This window comes from Carassius auratus, chromosome 14, assembly GCF_003368295.1.
Source record: "Carassius auratus strain Wakin chromosome 14, ASM336829v1, whole genome shotgun sequence".
Taxonomy (NCBI): Eukaryota; Metazoa; Chordata; class Actinopteri; order Cypriniformes; family Cyprinidae; genus Carassius; species Carassius auratus.
Window position 1 is genome coordinate 4551836 of NC_039256.1, and position 21251 is coordinate 4573086.

The 21251-nt window shown below is 37.7% G+C and overlaps 1 protein-coding gene across 2 annotated transcripts in view; it reads right to left on the reverse strand.

Moving 5' to 3' along the window:
• The window catches only part of fgfrl1a (fibroblast growth factor receptor like 1a), a 59572-nt gene that overhangs the window by 32226 nt on the left and 6095 nt on the right, over nucleotides 1-21251 (reverse strand). Inside the window, exons 1-2 of one of the 2 annotated variants that reach the window (XM_026279649.1) lie at nucleotides 20989-21181; nucleotides 20774-20870 (exon numbers count right to left, since the gene is read on the reverse strand). In XM_026279649.1, coding sequence (XP_026135434.1) covers nucleotides 20774-20837 — 64 coding nt within the window. In that variant the 5' untranslated portion in view covers nucleotides 20838-20870; nucleotides 20989-21181. Of the gene's footprint in view, nucleotides 1-20773; nucleotides 20871-20988; nucleotides 21182-21251 lie in introns of those variants that run through there. The other variant, XM_026279648.1, reaches the window with a different exon arrangement.

The window sequence follows — 21251 nt, forward strand, 5'->3', positions numbered from 1 at the left end:
GACTTAATGCTCAATTCCGATTTTTTGAAAAAATTCGATTTTTTTGCAATGCCGTTCACATTTCCAATTAAATGCGACATTTTGTGATCTCCTGTGTGAACGTGAAATGACCCAGAGGTGATCCGCATGCGGAGAAGAGTATTCAACAGTGAACGACGTCACTCGTTATTTGCGGAAGTACGTTAGCTAACGGTAAACCTGGATGTCAACAACAGTGAAACTTAGTCAACAGCGGAGCTCTTTTTGCAATAATTGAGTTATTTTCCCAACGGAGCAAGCACTATTACAATCTTCTCGTTTTAAGAAGAAAATTAAAAAGAAGGAGGAGAGTAAGGTTTCTGGCCATGGCGTTTTGTGGAGCAGTGTTAGCAACGTCGGTACAGAGAAACGTGTGGGTGCGGAGTCGAGTGGTGGGATACTGATGTGGCTCTTCTCTTTCCCTCCTAATTCAACGCAGAATTATTATGTTTGTAGTATATCAATGACGTACGGGTCAGATTCATGTGGCCTGGCCGTTCAGACGGAGGTCGCATTTCAAAAGATCAGATACGTATCGGATTCAGGACCACATACCAAAGTGGCCTGGGTCACATTTGAAAAGATCGGATCTGTGTCGTTCAGACTGTCATGAAAAGATCAGATATAGGTCACATAGGGGCAAAAAAATCGGAATTGGCTCGTTTCAGCATGCAGTGTGAACGTAGCCTAAGTTAACGAGCTAGATAGGATTTTCTTAGTGACGTAAAACCAGAATCTGACTGCAATAACTTAGCAACATAACAGTAAACCAAACGTTTAAGGTTGCGAGGCATGAAAATGTTGTTTCTTAAGCACAATCTTGAGATTCAAGAGCTCTGGCATTGAGAAGATTATCAGTATTACAATATAGTGCACAAGTGCGCTATTTTATGTCCTTGTTTGAAGCAACACGCTATCTACTATCACAATCTACTTTTGTTGTATGGAAAAGAGCAATGCAAAAATTCTTTAAAATCTTTTATGCTGATAGATATCAATTATCCATGAACTGTAACAGCAAAACTGTTTGATGTTGAATCAAAGGGGACTTTTCTAGTGAAAAATCTCATGCCTGGTTTCACACTGCTCTGATATGACGTGGTGCCCAGTGGGAGTGTGAAGGAGTCCCTGGCACAGGTATCAAGTCAGTCTGACTACAGCACACTACTGTGTTTCACAGACAGCAGTGGGTAGCTGACACGTTGATGGATGATGTTTGAAAGTGTGAAAAAGAAATTAGTCACAGGCAGGAACTCGACGGAGTCCTGTTTTCCCGCTCTGCTTCGAATGGCTTTCTCATCAGAGTTAAACCTTCCTGGTGAGCCGTTCCACAGATTGAAATCTCATTCTCTTTTAGGAGGCCCATACACCCACACTTTGACCAGATTTACGGCTCTCCCGCTCCGGGCCTTCTGTTCGCGGGTCAGTCCCGAGGCCTGTCCTCCTCGTGGGTCGACAGCACTGCACGTTTCACAGATCAAGAGGTGCGTGGTAGAAAACAAAGGCCCTGAACTTTCACAAGCAGTGCTCGGTTTGCCTTCCAAGTCTTCTCCCTTTGGCTCAAAGACGGCTGTGATTAATGTAACGGCTCCCACACAAGTCACAAAAGACGGAGCCAGGGTCAGGAAAGCATTGTTTTAGCCCGCCGAAAAGAAAAACGGCAACACAGAGTAACAGTATTTACACTGTGTGAATAAATAAATGCATTCCAATGCCCATCAATACACACTTCAAGAGCAGTGTGTGTCTGTGTAAATATTGGGTGTGTGAGTGAATTTGTGGGCTGAATTAGGGGAACGGCGGGTCGAACTCTTTAAAAATCAATCTGTTTTCTCCATTCAACATAAACGCATTCCCTTCTATCGCAGCACTATACAATACGGAGGCCAGCCTCTTATTCGCCTGTGCACCGGAGAACTCTCAGCGAGTTGCAGTCTTCCATATCCCTCCTTCCCTTTTACGGCTAGCTGGCTTAAGGTATCCCAACATGCATGCTTGGAATGTCGACTAATGACAGGAAGAAAAAAAATTCTGTAAGAGGCCAAGGCAAGTAGCATTCCACCATATATTCTCTTTTAACTCCAGCCCTCTGCCAAAAAGCCTCTACACAGCGATTTGCGTAAAGAAGGCTTTCCCTTAAGAATAGATCTCTCCTTGAGCCAGCAAGATAGGGCCCTTTGGTGCAAAAGACGCTGAGGCATAATATTTTGGTTGGCCTCGTGTAGGGAGCACAGGACGTGATTTGGAGCACAAGAATGTATTTGATTATAATTTCTTGAGCAGGTCTGAGCTCACGAGTGCCAATGTATTCACCTTCAGGAAGCAGGTTGTGATAGAGTAAGATAACCCTCTCCCTGCCTTCACTTCCTCTTACAGGGGGCTTCTTTATTGCTAATTGTATTCTTTTTCACCACTAACTCCCGGAAACCCTAACCCTATACTGTGAATATGCCCAAAACTAACACCTCTGAAGTTATGCAAATTAACTTAATATTGTAGGTCAGATTCGATAAGCTTTATTCACAACATCTTATCATGTGACCAACAAATGTGATGTAACTACTAAAACATTCACAGGAACGCAAAATCCATGTCTTCCAAGAAAATCAGTCACCTCAAAAGGCCGATTTGGACAAATTTAGAGATATATTATGAATAAAAATAATATATTCATGCTTCAAATTTTACTTACCAATACTCCAATAAATTTGATTAAATTGTAAGTACATTAGCAATCCAAATCTCTAAGATTTTTGTTCATCTTTGGACAACAATGTTATCTCATATTTATTTCATATATATCTCAATTTCTGTCTTTACAATAAAGCTCTACATAATCAAGTTCATAAATTTATTGTAAAAGTAATAAATATGACCTGAGAACATCAAACTCTTCTAAAGAGACACAATCACTTTATACAGTAGCGTAACTTTGTTTTAAAAAGTTGGTGGGGCAGGAGCGAGTGTCAGTGTGTGTGTGTGTGTGTGTGACAAGTTAAATATTTTACTTCAAATCAAATGTGCCAAATGCATAAAACCAAAAGTGTAAAGAACATATTAAGATTGCATTTAATTTAGTGAACCTTTCTAAATATTTAATGAACTCTATGACTGCCAATCTCTAAACACAATGTCATAAATGAAAATCAATTTATATAAAAAGTATGTTATCAGTTTGATTGTGTTAAAATTGGAGTAATTACAGTGGATTTACACCATCTTGATGGATGGATCATGTCTGGCTGAAAATGTAGAACAAGGAATGTAAACATACTCCATTTATGATGTATGGTATGGTCTCTAACAGCTGCCGTTGGCCTTGTATGCATACAAAAAATTTTCCCAAGGTGACACAATCGAGATGGAATCAAGTGACTTCACTTGCATTTACAGACCCTTAACAACTAGAAAAGACAGGAAAACAACATCAACATTTCTCATAATAATTGTTTTTTGATTGTTTATAAAGGATTTGAACATTTTGGGGTCCAGGAAATTAGACCAGCAATCAAAATCTGAACGCTCTGCTCAGTGAGCTCCAGATTCTGTTTACTAAAGCAGGCCAAGGACGGAAAAAAAGCCAATGAGAGTCGGATGAAATGAAAAACCTCCTAAAACATTTGCCGGATTGAGTACGGGTCTCCCTCGGGGAAAGCTGCAATGAGGGGGATTGTGGGATATCATATGTTGCCACCATGAGGTTTTCAGAGCCAACAGCTACACAAGGAAAAAGACCACTGGAAATGGAAGGAAATGACGTTCAATGTTCAAAACTACAGTCTTTAGTAGTTAAAATAAAATAAAATAAAATGTTCATATAGGCATAACCACAAAAACACCTATCTATCTATCTATCTATCTATCTATCTATCTATCTATCTATCTATCTATCTATCTATCTATCTATCTATCTATCTATCTATCTATCTATCTATCTATCTATCTATCTATCTATCTATACATAAATATACACACACACACACACAAACACAAAAACACACAAACACACAAACACATACACACACACACACACACTGTTTTTCTTTAATTAGTGAGACTATTGTTTGTCATGAAGGTTTATGACCCATAGGAATATAAAAACTTAGAATGCAAACTACTCTATAATCTAACTAGTTTTTGGAAAGTTACAACAAAAACTGTAATTGCTACATTTTTTTTTTGTTTTTTTTTTTTTTGGAATCTTTTCATATTTTCTATTTCTTTTGGAAAACAAACCTACATTCAAGGTCTTTTTGACTTTAGGGCATCGGCGTCTTCAGTTTTAAAACGAAAACAGAATTCAGCAACTCAATGACTATAATCAATCAATGGTAATCTATTTACACTGCTAAGCAAAGTTACACACAAACACCAAGGAAAGAAAGGCATCAGTATTCTTCTAAGATCACATTTATGTGATACTTAATCCGCAACAAATCAGGCATTTTAAGGCATGACCAAAATCAAAACTCTTCTCTGATTGTCTTGTATAACTAGGATCCTTCATTTGCAGTTTATATAAATACAAGGAATATAGCATGCAAAAGATTATGTTATTTAATTTGCATTTCCAGAAGGAAATACCAGTGCTGGAAGTGAAAATATAAATACATTTAGGCCTGGATTCATAGACGGGTCTTAGCTTACATCAGGCCTTAGTTAAATTAAGATATTTGAGCAGCTTTTATAAAAATGCCTCATAAGAAATCGTTACATGTGTGCATCTTGAGACAGAACAATGGAATCGTCATATTAAAAAATTTGTCAGAGCAAGATATTTTCAGCTCAAACATGCATTTTAGTCTGGGACTAGCCTTAATCCATGTCTGTGAAAGCGGGGGATAAGGAAATACATGCAAGGAAGACCATTCACAATGCAAAATCTCCACAGAATTATTAATTGATAACCCCGCCCCCTATAAAAAAAAAAGAGCACTACTAAAGCCTAAAATGTATCTACAAAGCTCAGCCTGAAGGGAGTTAATACGCTAAGTGGTTTAGGCCAAATTAACTGCAGAAGTTAAAATGTAGGGGTTTAGATCAAACCCTAACTACAACATAGGGCTGCAACGATTATGACAAAAATCATAATTGTAGATTATTCCCTCGAAATCGTAATTGCGTTTATTAATTACGATTATCACAATTTACATTGAATGATGTTTATATCATTGTTTGATGCAACTGCATGCAGTATGATAATAAGCAAGCTGAAACATTTTAGCTGAAAATAGTATTATGCTTCAATTGTCAACTATACATCGGATTGTTTTTTTCTTTATATTATAACAAATGAATATATGACTGAAGAATGGTTTCTGTCACACTGGTGCAAAAAAATAATATTATAATACTATATAAAATTTATATGCACTGTAAGTCGCTTTGGATAAAATGTCTGCTAAACGCATAAATGTATGTAAAACTAAAATAAAAATAATGGGAAAAACCCTTAATTACATGTAGAAAGAAAAAATGCATTTTAAGTACGCAGAATAACATAAGTGGACTTTGAATGATGAATTGCCGCTTTGAATGATTATGTAATTGTGGCATACACAATTGTAATCGCGATTAGAATTACGATTTATTGTGCAGCCCTACCACAGCGTGACAAATAACGAAGGAATGCAAGTGTTGTGAATATGTTGCATAAGAAAGACTGTATATCTCCGATATAACAGTGATATTTCTATGCTGCTTTCTCACACCTTATGGTTTCTGTCATTGCCTGGGGCGACAAGTGAAAGTGATGGGAATATTCTACTCACACAGACCGTACTCTATTCAGACAGGTAAAGAGCAGCCATTTCCCCTGCTGTCAATAGGTCAATTGCTACCAATTGCAAAAGCATGACAGTTAACGCCGCCCTAAGGCAGTGGGCTGCTCGTATTTACATCAGACATACACAGGACCTTCAAGAACTCTAAAATGCATTCTGTTTATCGCAAGTACCAATAAAGTAAAACATAGATTTACACTTAAACAGAATATTATAACACCTTACCAACCATGTGGCAACAACTTGGCAACTACCCATCTTCATACAATGGGGTTTTACAATATATAAATTAATTAATTAAGAAAGCGCTGTACAACAAGCAGTAAAACACCGCACTGGTAATGCCAAGAACACTCATATTTTAAATTACACATTGCATTGTGTTGTGTCTTCGGGCTGATGAAAAAGTCAGTAAAAATTACATGAACATTATGCATTTTCCTACAGATTTTACATTTTGTTAACATTTTTAAATGGAAAAGTCTCTACTGGAAATTTGCTTTTACATTGCACATGAAAATCAAAAAATGAAAAAAAACTATACGTGTCTAAGTGGAAGTTTCGAATAAATAGCTATGTAATGAATGGTTACACAGGCCTTTTGTCAATATAATAACATGCAATCAATAGAAAAACAGATAAAGTACAAAACAGCTCCATCATGTATTCGGCTTCCAGATGAGGGGAAAAACATGTTGTGAATGGCACAGGATCCCGCAAACTAGAGCAGTGATTGAGCGAGTGGTTTATCTAATGAACGGCTGGAGCGGTGGGAAAAGAGAGGTTTGGCTGGCTCTCCTGTTCTGCCACTGCTCTTGCCACGGCCCCAACAGAGACACACTTTTCTGGGAATCTCAGGACCAGAAGCCAGTAGGGTGTTGGGTGCCGAGCGGATAATGTTGCCATGTCGACAAGTCAGCAGATTCTTTAAAGTCTTTAAGTTCCCTTTGCTGTTCTGGCAATAAAGGAACACAACTACATAACGGAACATAGGAACATAAGGAACATAACTTTCTCAATCCCAACATATTTATATTAAAGTGTATAATAGTAGATTTTTTAAATCAGATGTCATCTTAAGAAATTATCTTGAGTAAGAATTATCTTAAGAAAAAAAAAAGTTTTCTGAACCAGTTTTTTTTTTCTTTTAAGATATGAAGTACCAAATTGTCAAATCTATTTTATATATTTTAAAATTGGTTACAAAAACTGTCAATGAGGCAAGATCAATAAAATTAATTCAAGATATATTTTCCTAAAACATGATTTTAACGTAATTAGAGCTATATTTAGTAGGGCTGGGATAAACAATTATTTTTTAAACGATTAATCTAGCGATTATTTTTTCGATGCATCGATTAATCTAACGATGAATTTTTTCAGACCGATTTGATTTCGATTATCTCCCCATTAATTGACTACTAACACTTTATACATGTTGATTCACATATCTGAATGAAAAAAAAACATGAATTCCTTAACATTGCAATATATGTTTTTTGCTCTTAAAATTACAAAATAAAAGACTGACTAAGAATGCATTACTTTGCACTTGTATAGAGATAGCATTCAATAAAACCTTGAAGCCTTGAAAACACATAGCTTACTGAAACAAGCTTACTGAACACATAGGGCCTAGCTTACTGAAAAAGTTCTTCTTTCAGATGAAAATAACAACAACTTGATGTCTAGCATTCAATAAAAAAGGTCACCCAAAATACTTGTTTAGAGCAATTGAAAGAATACAGTAACCAATGTAAACTTGAGGGCTTTAAGCTAATACAGAGAGTGTTTTTCCAAAAAATAAATAAATAAATAAATACATTAACAGTGGGAGCCAGCAGCCTGTCATGGAGAAAAAAAATCTCTTAATGCTCCACGTGAAACTTTGGCATTTCGCCCTTTTTCTATCATGTTTAATGATTTTGATTAATATGCACAAGGGAGAGAGAGAACAAGAAGCGCTCTTGTTGTTTGAAGACTGTGAGCGCGCGTGCAGTACGCGCCCTGTCAGGCGCATCAGTCATTCTATTCTACATCACTCACCGATCAAAAAATCAATGTAGAAAAACCCCTGGCTTGGTTATATAACGTTGGACAGAATGTTGATCCGGCCATCGCGTATATTCAGCACACATAAGGTAAATGTTTTGCAAACGTTTTTTAGAGAAATAAAAACAGGTCGACGAATCGATGCGCATATTTTGCGTCGACGTCATCGATGACCTCGACGCGTTGTCCCAGCCCTAATATTTAGTGGTTTTTTTGTGTGTGTTTTTTTTACAGTGCAAAAGGATAAAAAGTGTTTAGACCATTTTTTTCCATGTAAAGACTGGGGCAATATATAATTGTCAAAGTAGAAAGAGTCTTTGAAGGGAAATGAATAATGCTGGTCAAAAAACCAGACCTCAATGGGACTTACTCCAGAAACGTTTAAAGCTGTCAGTTCTGAGGAGTGTAAACCTTCATCTCACCTTATATAACGGCCACAGGTTCACTGGAAACAAAGCATGGTCTGTCCCTCCAAATTAACCCAGATCATGTTGGATTTAAACAGCACCTGTCTTCTCGGTGTAAAGGAATTAAGGAACTAAATGTTGCAGTAAAGTCTGGAAATCAGAGTGCTGAAAAGCTATGAAAAGGACATGTTCAGAAGGCGTTGTTTTCGCAGGCTAATGAGCCAAGAACCTCAAGCAGTTTTTAAAGGACGACATACTTCCACTGGTTATAAAGACTTTTATGATAGCTCAATAGAAGAAACTTGGGCCTGGATGATAATTATCCAGATGTATTGGACGTGAAAGGGGGGCCTGAAAAAATACAGAGGGAGCAGAGCATTCCCTGGGCTGTGACCTCGGCCGGGAAGCTGAAGGAAAAGCCACCTTCTTATTGCGTGCTGGCGAAAACTGTGTTAAAGGCCACCACTTCAATTACATGTAGCTGCTGTGGGGGCTTTATGTTTCACAGGGGGGAGATAAAAATGACCTCTACAGGGTGCCGCGTTAGCTGTGTGTGGACTTAGCGATGGGGACACAGAGGGGGACAACATTTGAGCAGGGAACAGACAAATGGATGAGGACGACATGCGCCAAAAAAAAGATTTGATAAGAATATTTCAATAATTTCATGACTCAATAACATTGAGTGATGTCTGTTAATGGACACATGATGTTTAAGTAAACTGATCTAATACTTTTTTTTTTAGTCAGGGTTTTGTTGGTATTTAAATTAATTTATTTTTATTATTATTTATATAATCCATAATTATTATTTATAAATTATTTACATTTTTTAATTATTTATGTTCACCAAAGGACAGAAATGTTGGCAAAAAATTAATAAATTGTTATATTGGTAAAATGCTGTTAAATTATGTCCACAGATAAATTCCTAAAAAATGGTGCGACTGAACCAGCACACATTGCATTCTCACATGAGTGTTAAACTCACATCATTTGCCAAGATGGAGCTTGTGAGATCAAGCATTTACTGTGAACTTGGGTTATTATCAGTAACTAAAACTAATACATAATAAATAAATATAATAAAATAAAATACAATAAATACAGTAACCCCCCCCCCCCCCCCAAAAAAAAAAAAACATTTATTTACTTTAATTAACTTGAATTAAAACAATTATTTTATTTCAGCATTTGTTTAGTCTCATTTTTGTTTCATTGACATACAAAAATACAACATTCAAAAACTAATAAATATACATTTTAAATATTTAAAAAACAAAAACTAAATTACTAAAACTTTACTAAATACTAGAATATACTTTATAAATAATCTTTACTAGATACTAAAATGCTGTGAATCAAGCCGCTCTGAAAACACACTATTATCAGCTGCACGCGTGTAAATGAACACAGTGCTGCTCTTCACTGTGAAACACAGGGCAATGAACTATACTTTGCTAATGAAATCAACGGCTTTCGCAATTTCATCAGATTTAATTTTGCTATTTTAATTTTTTAAATTTTTAAATTTTAGATTTTGAAGCCCGATTTTAGTGTTAGATTTGAATGAACTAATTATTAGCTTTTCATCAACTCATGGACGCCCTGCAGTTCCCTCACGAACCCTCGTTTGGGAAACTCTGCACTAGGAAAACACGCCAAGTCAGTCACACATCCTAGTGTGTGCTCTTTGGCTGGGCAGACCAGGCTAATTCCATTTTACCGCTCAGACAAACAGCTCACAGAGGCCCGGAATGCAGGGCATGAGAATATAAGGTATCCGCTCCTTCACTCCCCTCAGATGACAAAGAATAAAAACAAAGCTATGAATGGCAAGCCAACTGGTGGCTATCACAAATGTTAGGAGATTTTCAAAAAGTCATGATGTCAGGATGGCAATCCACCGGGATCAAATCTGATTTCAAAACACCAGATCTACTTATAGCGCGAATTGGTGATATGAAATTGCTTCGGTTTAAACAGTGGCTTGAAGTTGCAGTATTGGTAGAGGTACAGATTAGGGTAAGTGGTGAAAAAACGAAGTGGGGAAAAGCACAAGAACAGCTGGATGTTAAACTGTATTGCAAGGGAAACCTATTAACAGTTTGTGCTGCAGAGAAGAGTGCCTGATATCTCTATGGCTAATATTTAACGTTGGCGGCCTCCAGCTGCCTGATAAAAACGGAGACCAGCCTCTCCGATCACACTTCTGTGACTTATCTGTACTAAGGGCACTAACCCCACTTCAGACAGGCGCTCAGCACCTGCAATAGCTCACTTCTGTGATTAACTTTATATTATTCGTTAACTAGGAGCCCCATGTTTGCACTACAACATCAGATGCATGTCAAGGGCGTTTTATAAAGAGAGGCCTAATCCATATTGTGGTGATACCCATGGGATAAAGCAGAGTTTGAAACAAAAGTTTAAAGGAGTACACATAATAACTTTATTATTATTATTATTATTATTAGCGGTGCAAAATTATTATTATTGCTCACACTAGCTCAGAGTTCAATCAATCAATCAATCAAGTACATTGATCACATGTATTTGCACAACTGTTTTCAAAATAACACAACATAATAAGAAATTATTCCATGGTAAGTTATTCAACATCTAAGAATGACATCTGAAGGATCATGTGACACTGAAGTCTGTAGTAATGTCTGCTGAATATTCATGTTTGTCAAAGCAAATTTACAATTTATTTATATAACTAGAAAACCATTACCGTATTTTCCAGACTATAAGTCGCACTTTTTTTCATAGTTTGGCTGGTCCTGCGACTTATAGTCAGGTGCGACTTATTTATCAAAATTAATTTGACATGAACTGAGAGAAATGATCCAAGAGAAAATATTACCGTCTACAGCCGCAAGAGGGTGCTCTATGCTGCTCATTGCTCCTGTAGCCTACACTGTTTTCTCTTACATTTACATTTATTCATTTAGCTAACGCTTTTATCCAAAGCGACTTACAATTGCTATATATGTCAGAGGTCGCACGCCTCTGGAGCAATTAGGGGTTAAGTGTCTTGCTCAGGGACACATTGGTGTCTCACAGTGGATTCGAACCTGGGTCTCTCACACCAAAGGCATGTGTCTTATCCACTGCGCCAACACCCACCCCCTCATGAATGCGAGTTATAGTCCAGTGCTACTTTTATATGTTTTTTCCCACGTCATGACGTAGTTTTGGACTGATGCGACTTATACTTAGGTGCGACTTATAGTCTGAAAAATACAGTATTTTAAATGGCAGTATTTCACAATATTACTGTTTTTTTTTACTGTAGTTTTGATCAAATAAGAGATAAGAGAAATAAGAGACTTCTTTTAAAACACTTGAAAAAGACCCAACTCCTTTCAAAATCAAACCCCAACTTCCACTATCAGTATCTTCTCCTTCCAATGTAAGAGCGGTATTCCTGCCCTCCGCCTGAGTCTCCTCCTGCCTCGCACATTCCACACCTTGTCTCAGCCATGACTAACTTCATTTGTTCTGTGCAGGTCTCCATCAGAAAGCGTTTCATCTACACGCTCTGTGGGCACCTGACCAGGGCAAGAAGGCACACAAGACACCTCGTGTAAAGCTGACCCGTGAAAACGGAAGAAGTATGGCATCCAGCACAGAGATCTAATGTAGACTGAGTGTTTCACGAGCACGGCCCTCCATTTGTTTGGAGAGGTAGTGAGATGCACAGGAGGAAGGGGGTTGCAGGACATTCCTCTCAAAGCTCTTACACTCAGTCGACGGCAGCTGGGAGTGAACCGGGTCGATGCTCAGGCCATGTGCTACATGTGTTCTTAATGTGCAGGGTCTTTGTATCATTTTCAGATTTTTAAATACAAAAGGAAAGCAATTCAAGCGTTGTTTTTTGGTTTAAGGCTTATGGCGTGCTATTTGCATAATGGGGTCCACATGAAGTACCTGTATAAAATTACAAACGTAGCACTCCTGTAGTTTCCTGTTCCAGTCTCCCCCATCCCCCGTCAGCCTGTCCTTGTAAAGCACTTTAGCCCTGTATTCATTGTGGCGCCACAGGAGAAGAATACCCTGACCCGAAAAGCAAGGCCAGATCCGACAAAGTGTCCATTGACTGAAGGGGAACCTCACGTGGCCGGCAATCCTGCAATATTGTCTCAAATGAATCCGTCGTCATGGCACTTGTACCTGTCAGTGGACATCGAATTTTGCCCTCGCGGGCCGCTGATCTGTCATCTGCCTCGCGGTCATTTTCCTTTCCATCGCCGTCACGTGAGGGTCTTTCACTAGCGGTTCCGTCCCATGAACAACCTTAGTCTCCGTTTCCGCTCCAGCTCAAAATAAAATGGTCAGGCCCATGGGAGCCGGCTGTGAATCAGCTATCCTGCCAAATATTTTTAGAAACAGGGCCTCTATATGGAACACAGCTCTAGTGTCTGAAACACATACTACGTCTGTTAAAAGAGCATTAAAAGTGTCTTAAAGGGAGAGATCAATCAACATGCAAGAGCTGTAATCATTTACAAAACCTCACCCTCATTTCTTCTGTGAAACAAAAAAGGAGAAATTTTGAATAATGTGCTGGTTGTGCTATTTGTTAAGCAATTACTATGAAGATTGAAGCTTTCAAGCTTCAAAAAGGTTGCAAAACGCCATGATAGTATCAACTTATGTACTACATAGAGTTCAAATGAAGTCAAGCAATACTTTTTATGAGGCAGAGTTTATCTGGACCTCCAATATACAATGGATTTGAGGCTGGAAAAATGACACCCACACCTGTTACAAAAGAGCCCCTTATATCCCCATATAGGTAATTTTATCAGGCCTGATCCTTGGAGTGGCTGAGAGACATATAACAGCCAGCAGCAGATGAAGACTTCCACAGGTGCAAGCCAAACCTCTCTAAACAATACACCGATTTGACACTAAAGGCTGTTTTTCTCTCTCTCTGTATTGACCAGTATTTTAAATGCATTTGAAATATTGAATGCTATAAATTGGTAAGCTGTTCCGAAAATCTCTTTGACTCAAACAGATGCAGATTTGACTAGTGCAATGCCCGAGCACTGAAACCACTCCCACAACTCTCACACACTTCACACATTCCAACTGCTGTGTGGATTTCAACCTAACAGCTGGCTGTGCTTTTCACTCGAAATAACACACACACACACACACACACACACACACACACACACACACACACACACACACACACACACACACACACACACACACAAAAAATCCCTGCAAAATATTCAGCTGGGGCAACCACGCCATAAAATAACAATTAATAAATGAAACACATTTAAATATATTATTTAATTTAAAAAAAAGAAGACAAAAAAAAAACACTCAAGTTGCAACTTTGTCTTTATGTTTATCCAAGAATTCCATAAGAGATTTAAAGAAGATTGTAAGCATATATATTTTAAACATAACTAAGTATATTTATTTAGCTACATTAATGTTGACAGCTAATAAACAAGGTGCATGTATTCTAAAATACACACAAAATAATATATAACTAAATTAAATTAAAATAAATTAAAATAAATTAAAATTAGGCATGACCAAATGTCACATGTTCTGTATGACCATGGTGAGGAAATCTTTGTATATTTCACCAGTCACTTAATGTCAATCAACTCTGCGGCTGTTGTTTAGGCACGGAAAACCTTTCACCTTGAACAGGGGATGCCAGCAGGGGAGGCATGTCGTGATGTTCAAGAGACAAAGGGGTAGCTTGGTATTATGAAGGTCAGAGGGTTACATTCCTAATTGCCTTGAAAACAAACTGCAATGGCAAGAAGAAGAAAAAAAAAAACTGGACTGCAAATCTCCCGAGTCCTGAAAGTAGGACATCCAAATACAACAGATCCAAAAAGTTTTTGGACATTTACATCACACTTACAAAATGTATAAATGTCACTGCATTAGGTTTTGAAAGCATTCATTTGAAAGAATGAACACAAATACATTTACGTTTATTGACGGACAATTTGATGTATGCAAAAAGGGTTTAAAGGAAAAAAAAGCAATGCTTTAGATGCTCATAAAGCAGTATGTCATTCAATTCCCCACAAAATAACATTAAACGTTTGAAGATGCCGACATCTTTGACACATGTCCTAGCCTTTGCACCTCAGGATTGTACAGCGGTATTTGGTGGGCAGTGACGGCAGATTTCTTGACACGGCTGATATCTAGGGCAGGTCAAACACAACAGGCAGTATGGTTAAGTGCCCTACCTTACCTAAACAAACAAACAAAAAAAAATGTTTTCGGGAAGCTGGCGCGTTTGCGTGCCAGGGGACGGCGTGACTGCAAGATATGCCTTCCATCATTCATGCACATTGCTTTTTTTTTTATTGGAGACTGGCGTGGATTCTGCTGCACGGGGAGCATCAGAGCCCTTTCTGACATATGACATATACACAGCTGCTGGTGAAGCACAGGCCCCAACACAAACTGACACGCCAAATCCCAAAGAAAACAAGGGGAGCTGTCTCCAGTCTGAGGATTGCTTTTCAACATCTCATTTGTAATGCAACCAAAAGAACAGCTGGGGATATGGGGGCGGGAGCCATCCCAGGCAGAAGAGCGCCGAGCCAACAAGTCAGAATCGCAATACACTGGAAGCGTTTGGAAAAGTGATGCACAGCACAGGCAGACAAAACAGCAGAAGTGTTATTGTAAGACCTCTGGTGTGGGGGTCAGGCATGCGACCCAACCTGGTCCTCCATACTGACCTTTGACCTTTTCTGCTGAGCACTGGCCAAACACAGACCACCGGCCCACAACAATGAGCTATTCAGCCTATGCTATGACCAGGAAGTGCGAGTGAGCGTGCGAAACGTGTAGGACTGATTCCCAGCAGCTATCAGCGGACTGTTTAACAAACTTCCCATTTGACAAAGATTTATTGCTTTGGGACACAGCATTTGTAAATCTGCCATTGTAACGGGAATATAAAAGCTGGCATATGCGTGACATCTGTAATCGCCTTTCCAATTCCAATCTGGGACAGCCAACATACTGGGCACCATGGCTGGAAATTAACAGGGGCTTAGAGGAAAAATAGGACCATAATAAATAAAAAAATTTAAAATTACAAGTCCACTCCACAACTGAAGTCTATAATGGCTGTTGCGATTAATGTAAAATAAAAGAATAATGAAAAGTGTTGATTATGGCAAATATAATTTTTTTTTTTTTTTTTACAAAGTTTCTGCTGAGCTTATGAATGCAATGCCCACTCACTTAAGTTCAATCAACATTAATAATCATTATTACTCAATCATTAAATTCAGGAGCAATAATCAAAAAATTCTCATAATACTGCAGGCATTCCCTATAATGAAGTCTTTTTTTTATTATTATAGTTCATGCAGTTGTTAATACATATTACCTTTGAGATGATTTAAACAGTCTGTGTAAATAAACATAAATGTCATGTCAGATGCAGCTTCTGTCCCACCTTTGCAGTGTAAAGATGACTTCTGATATCATATAAATTTAATAATTTAACAGTCTATACAGTATTCTGATTGATTGAAGTAATTTGTTAAATTCAAGTATTTGACATAAAAGTTTAATAAGGCAATAATAATAATAAAAAAGTTTACTCAATTAAAATAAATAATTAAATAAAATCCCCTTACAGGAAAAGTAATTTACTGAACTTGCTGGGCATGACTATTTGGTGGACCCATGCTCCTAGTCACACATTTAGCTAAATGTTTGTACAACCCCCAATTCAAATTGGGCTGTTTTTCTCTTTTCACACTCCCATCATTACGAGCACATCCCCCATCGAGTAACAAGATCCCGCACCAGCATCTAGGCACCGTGAGGTGCCAAGGCCAGAGAAGGAACTCCCCAACCTGCACTGCTGGATCTGTGAACTTCAATTAGCCACCGCAAGATACACCATATGCCACACACCCCATGGTCAGAGACCTTTTGGTCTCTTTTTATGGTCTAATCAAAATCACATTAGCCAGACTGACATAGATCAATATTTTTTTAGATGACTGGCATCAGTTGCTAGCCATCCCAGGTGAACAAAAATGTGTTTGCATTCAAAATCTACAGTACTGAAAATTGGTCATTTTCATTTGAAATATTTGTAGTGATTTATTTTTTTATTAAACAACTGAAATCTAGCATTTGATTATGTCTCATTGATAAAACTATAAAAATGCACATACACTTACATTAATTATTTGATAAACAAAAAAGTTCAGAAAATGAACAGCATTTATATAAAATAGATGTCTTTTGTAAATTTAAAAATATCTTTCCTCTCTTTTCAATCAAGTTAATGCATCCTTGCTGAATAAAAGTGTATACATTTGAATTTAAACTAATAATGTATGCAATATACTGTACAAACTAACCAAAATAGTCAAACAATATACTCTTTGATTTATAAAGAATTAATTAATAATGAACCGAAAAGAGTTTCAATAAATCTGAAGGCATTTGATTTTTTTATGGTCTGTTAGCCTATATACTTCAGTATCACACACGGAGGTTTGTATCTTGGTAAAGCAAATGAGACCATTTATTTTCCCCAACCATTTTCCGCCTCATTACAGAACAATGTCCCTCACAGTCTATCGCAAATGGGAGTAGGTGACACAAAAATGGCCACTATGTAAACACCATTTGACTTCACAATAAGTATTTTATTGGGCACACTTAACAACCATTCCTTGAGCCTTCCTCAATGGAAACGAGATTTATAGCCTTCTTTACTCACACGGGCTATCTTCATGGTAAACCAAGCATCCAACCATCTAATTGGTACTAGTGACTGTGTTTCTAAGGTTTAGACCATGAGCAACACATAACCCATTCTACACAAGTAGAGGAAATTTGAGGATAAAGGGAAACTGATAATAATCAACCCTTCCACTGTTCTGAGACACATTAAAGTGGGATGAATGGAGTTACCAAGTGTAACACTGTGTTTCTTAAACACAGTAAATTCATTTCCTGGATGTCTGATGGACATAAACCATGATGTGGAAAAAGGAAAGGGTAAAAAGAAGAAGAAGAAGAAGAAGAAGTAGAGAAAAGTGAGGGGGGTTGGGAAAGGTGAGAAAAATCACTGTTAAGTTTATGACTCCAGGGTTTTTTCCCCAGAGATGCAGATTTAATGTCCATCAGATTGGTGTTCATAAGGGTGTTTACTTTGCAAGCAGACCATCTTACTGTTTGCTCCACTGAGATTTCGGATCCACACATCTTCACGAGTATATCTACATTTGCTGCAAGGGTGGTCTACATCAGTGTAAACAAATCAGCCCGTGCCTACAAACACTTTCAGCCCATCTTCAGAGCTCAGCCCCCACTTCCAAGACCCCATATGTTCCCAAAAGACTCCCTTAAACTCTTCTCCTCTGGAAATACCCCCCACACAAGCCCAACACTTGAGTAAAAACATGAACAGCAATGTCTGCATTACTGATAAAGAACCAGACACAAATGTGTTTTTGTTTACTGACGTTATTCCTGTCAGAGGACATAATTCATGTCGATATCATCTGAGAAAACAAAAAATGGGAAACTGTAACTAACAAGGCTTGAGGGTCTTAATTACAGCCTCTCAGTGTCTTGCATACAATGATCTCCATTCAAGCTATGAGACCATTGCATCATATAAATGGCACACTTTAAGGTTTTTCCCGTGGACAAATTGTTGAAATTCCACATGGGATTGTTAAACTCTGCTTTCTGGCATGGCTGGTGAACGGGCCAAAAGCGATTCAGATGGGATTGGATGCATATTGCATTTACAAACATTCAAAATGGCCAGCTGGAGAGAGTGGACAGTGGATGGAATCGGATGTTGAGTCGTCTACTTTGAGACGCCTAGACCAGTAAACATTGCAAAGGCTGCACAAGTGTAATATTTCTTTGGCAGCGCTGCACGAACTGCACTTCCGTTAACAACAGAAAATGTTTGTCATGTGACGTGAAGCACTCCTCTCACGTCAAGGACAAATGAACCTTACTCCACAGGTTCTGCACTAACTATCTTTCCCAAATGACTTGAGTGCTGTTGTGATCTTAAATAAAAGTGCAAAATGCTACAGATGCCGTTAAAATTAAAACTGACTTTATTTAGTTTTTTTAATGAATTTTATTGCATGTACTGCTTAGCAGTGCACATTATTCAGTGCACATTAGGCTTTTATCTGAATGCACTAGATTAGCCATTAAAACATCTTTCTTTTTGGCTTTCCTTTAAACACCACAAACAATTCTGGATGGGGAAAATGCCTTACAATTGGGTTTTCAATGTTGACTTTAAAATATTGTTCCAGATGCAGCTGTTACATAGTAATAAAGTACAGAAAACAGAGTACAGAGTATAAATGTATTTAATCAGTTCACCCAAAAATTATATTTGAAACACAAATTTTAATGAAATCTATGAGATCGCTGTGCCTCTATTTATCCAAAACTTTCAAGTTTTAAAAAGTGCATTCATATTCCCATATGAATTGATATGTCTTCTTAAGAGAAACAATCACTTTATATGATGAATACATTTAATTAAGGCATTTCACATCAAATATGCTCACAGGCAAATCGACCTCACTGGTCGTCATATGACAAGAAAACATGTCTTGATTTCCATTTACCATATTTGACGTCTTTATGCATTGATCAGTGTTTATGTGTGAATAAAGCCTAAATTAAATCTTTGAATAGAGGGGTAGAAATATCCATGGATCGAATAAGAAATGTCTTCTTTTGTGTTATGAGGATGAACAAAAGTCTTAGAGGTTTGGGACGATATAACAGTAAGTAACTGATGACAGAATTTTATTTTTTGGATTAACTAATTAGCTTGAAAACAATTTATAATAATTAACCCCCCCCCCACCCCCCACCCCCACCACCGTTTTTAGAATTTGTCACAGAGAAGGTAGTATAAAAAATTAGACCATAATACATGAACACAACTACACAGGAGTCTTTATCAAGGCCATTTTAATTTGCCTAATCACACATCTGTATACTGAGGTCTTCCTAAAGCAGAGATACATTTTGGGAGAACTGAGATCTCTGACCATTCAGACTGCCACTTCATTGCGTCTCATCAAAGAAATGAATCTATGCTGAAATGCTGCAGGACTATCATTTGAGCAATCTTCAATGGACAGATCCGATTTGTGTTCTGTCAGGTGCAAAACAAGTGGGTAACAAGCGCAACATATCAAACATACCCGCAGCTTCACGTTCAGATACGATCAAGGCGGCAAATTGTCTGCGCTTCCTTACAAACACAAATCTTCCTGGCTTGGGAGGCACACCTTCGCTATTGCACAGCAAACAAACATAATTGGCTAATCTAATCGCATTGCTTTCTGCATTTCTGTTTACTTTTGGCTAAGCGTCTCCATGAAGGCCAGGGCTATGTGACCGTGAATGCCACATTGTTCAGGGCCCCTCACAGATGCAATCTGCACAGACGTCGCTTGGCCTCTCTCTCCCTCGCCCGCCAGCTCCGGTGACAGGCTGTTGAGTCTGAGGTGTACGCTAACGCAAAAGGGAGACTCCATCACGCTTCACATGCAGCCCTGATGGAGTGGAGTCAGTGAGCTGTACTATCTGCCCATCAGCGGCCCTGGCCCCCATTCAGCCCATTATGAATGGAAATGATGGTTCGTTTCAGTCCGAAAGGAAGACCAGAGAATGGCTAATGCGAGAGGACTGCATTCAGCAAACAATGCCAGCTACAGAACCGAAAGTCTCCAGCTCTCATTCTGGACCTGAACTCAATAGACAGGTTAAAAGAATCCTTCAAGGTCCAGGATGATTGAATTCCAACTCGGCAGATGAAAGAGATGGACTAAACTGAGATGTTTTCGGGCCTTCACATAATAAAATACATTTTCAATTAAGTTTAGCCTGTCAGTTGAATATAACATCTTATTAAAAAGTCTTACACAAGGTTTTTTTTTTTTACCAACGACTGAACTTTGACCATGATTACTTTTCTATGCACCAAAACCAAACAATAAAGATAGATAAAGTCACATTAAGATAGAAAAACTTAAAAATGAAAGCAGCTTAATTTTTTTGAATGTTGCACAAACAAGATAAACAATTCTTTAACTCTAAAACGTGAGTGTTAAAACAATTTTGTTAAGCAAATATGTTGCTGAATTCATTAAACATACAGTGGGAATTAGTCTAAAGATTTGGTACCTTACAGATTTGTTAGCTAATGAGCTTAAATTTAGTTAAACGTTTTAATGAAAATCTTGAGCATACAGACAAGCACACATGACATGCATGTGACTGTAACTAGAACACAACTGTATAATGTTCATAAAATCAACATATAGTGACACAATTACTATTAAACTATGTAGTATTAATCAAGAATATAAAAATATCAAAACATTATTAAAGCATAAGAATTTTGACAGCAGGTCACCCTCATCCAAGTTTTTAAACATCTAAACTTTTTAGGACAAATATATTTGTACTCACCTCTAGCACAGTCTGCCATGAGAATAATGTCAAAAATGAAGAAAACTATCCAAAAAAGTTCCATGATGTCCCTATTAAGGTTCTCTGGTTATTCAATCTATGAAAGAAATAAAGCTGTTAGTGAGAACAAGGATTGGTAAATAAATAAACAGGGCAATTTCAAAACACTTATGAACTTAATACTGCACTTTTGTAAATGTGTGTAATTGAATTACATTTCTAACACCACTTAAGTTGTCTCATAAAAAAAGCATTGCCTCATTAAATCACAAGACGGCATAACCTGCTACATTGAAATATTTTATTTTGTGCAGTAAAAGCTACGTGCACTAAAAGCTGTTCCAAGTGGGTCCGTGTACGTTTTGATAGTTTGTTTTCCAATTTGAAATGAAATAAGCAGAAACGAGAAAACGGCCCCTTTATTCGTTTTTCGTTTTTTTGAAAAAACCGAAAAACGAGATTTCGGCTTGATTTTTCG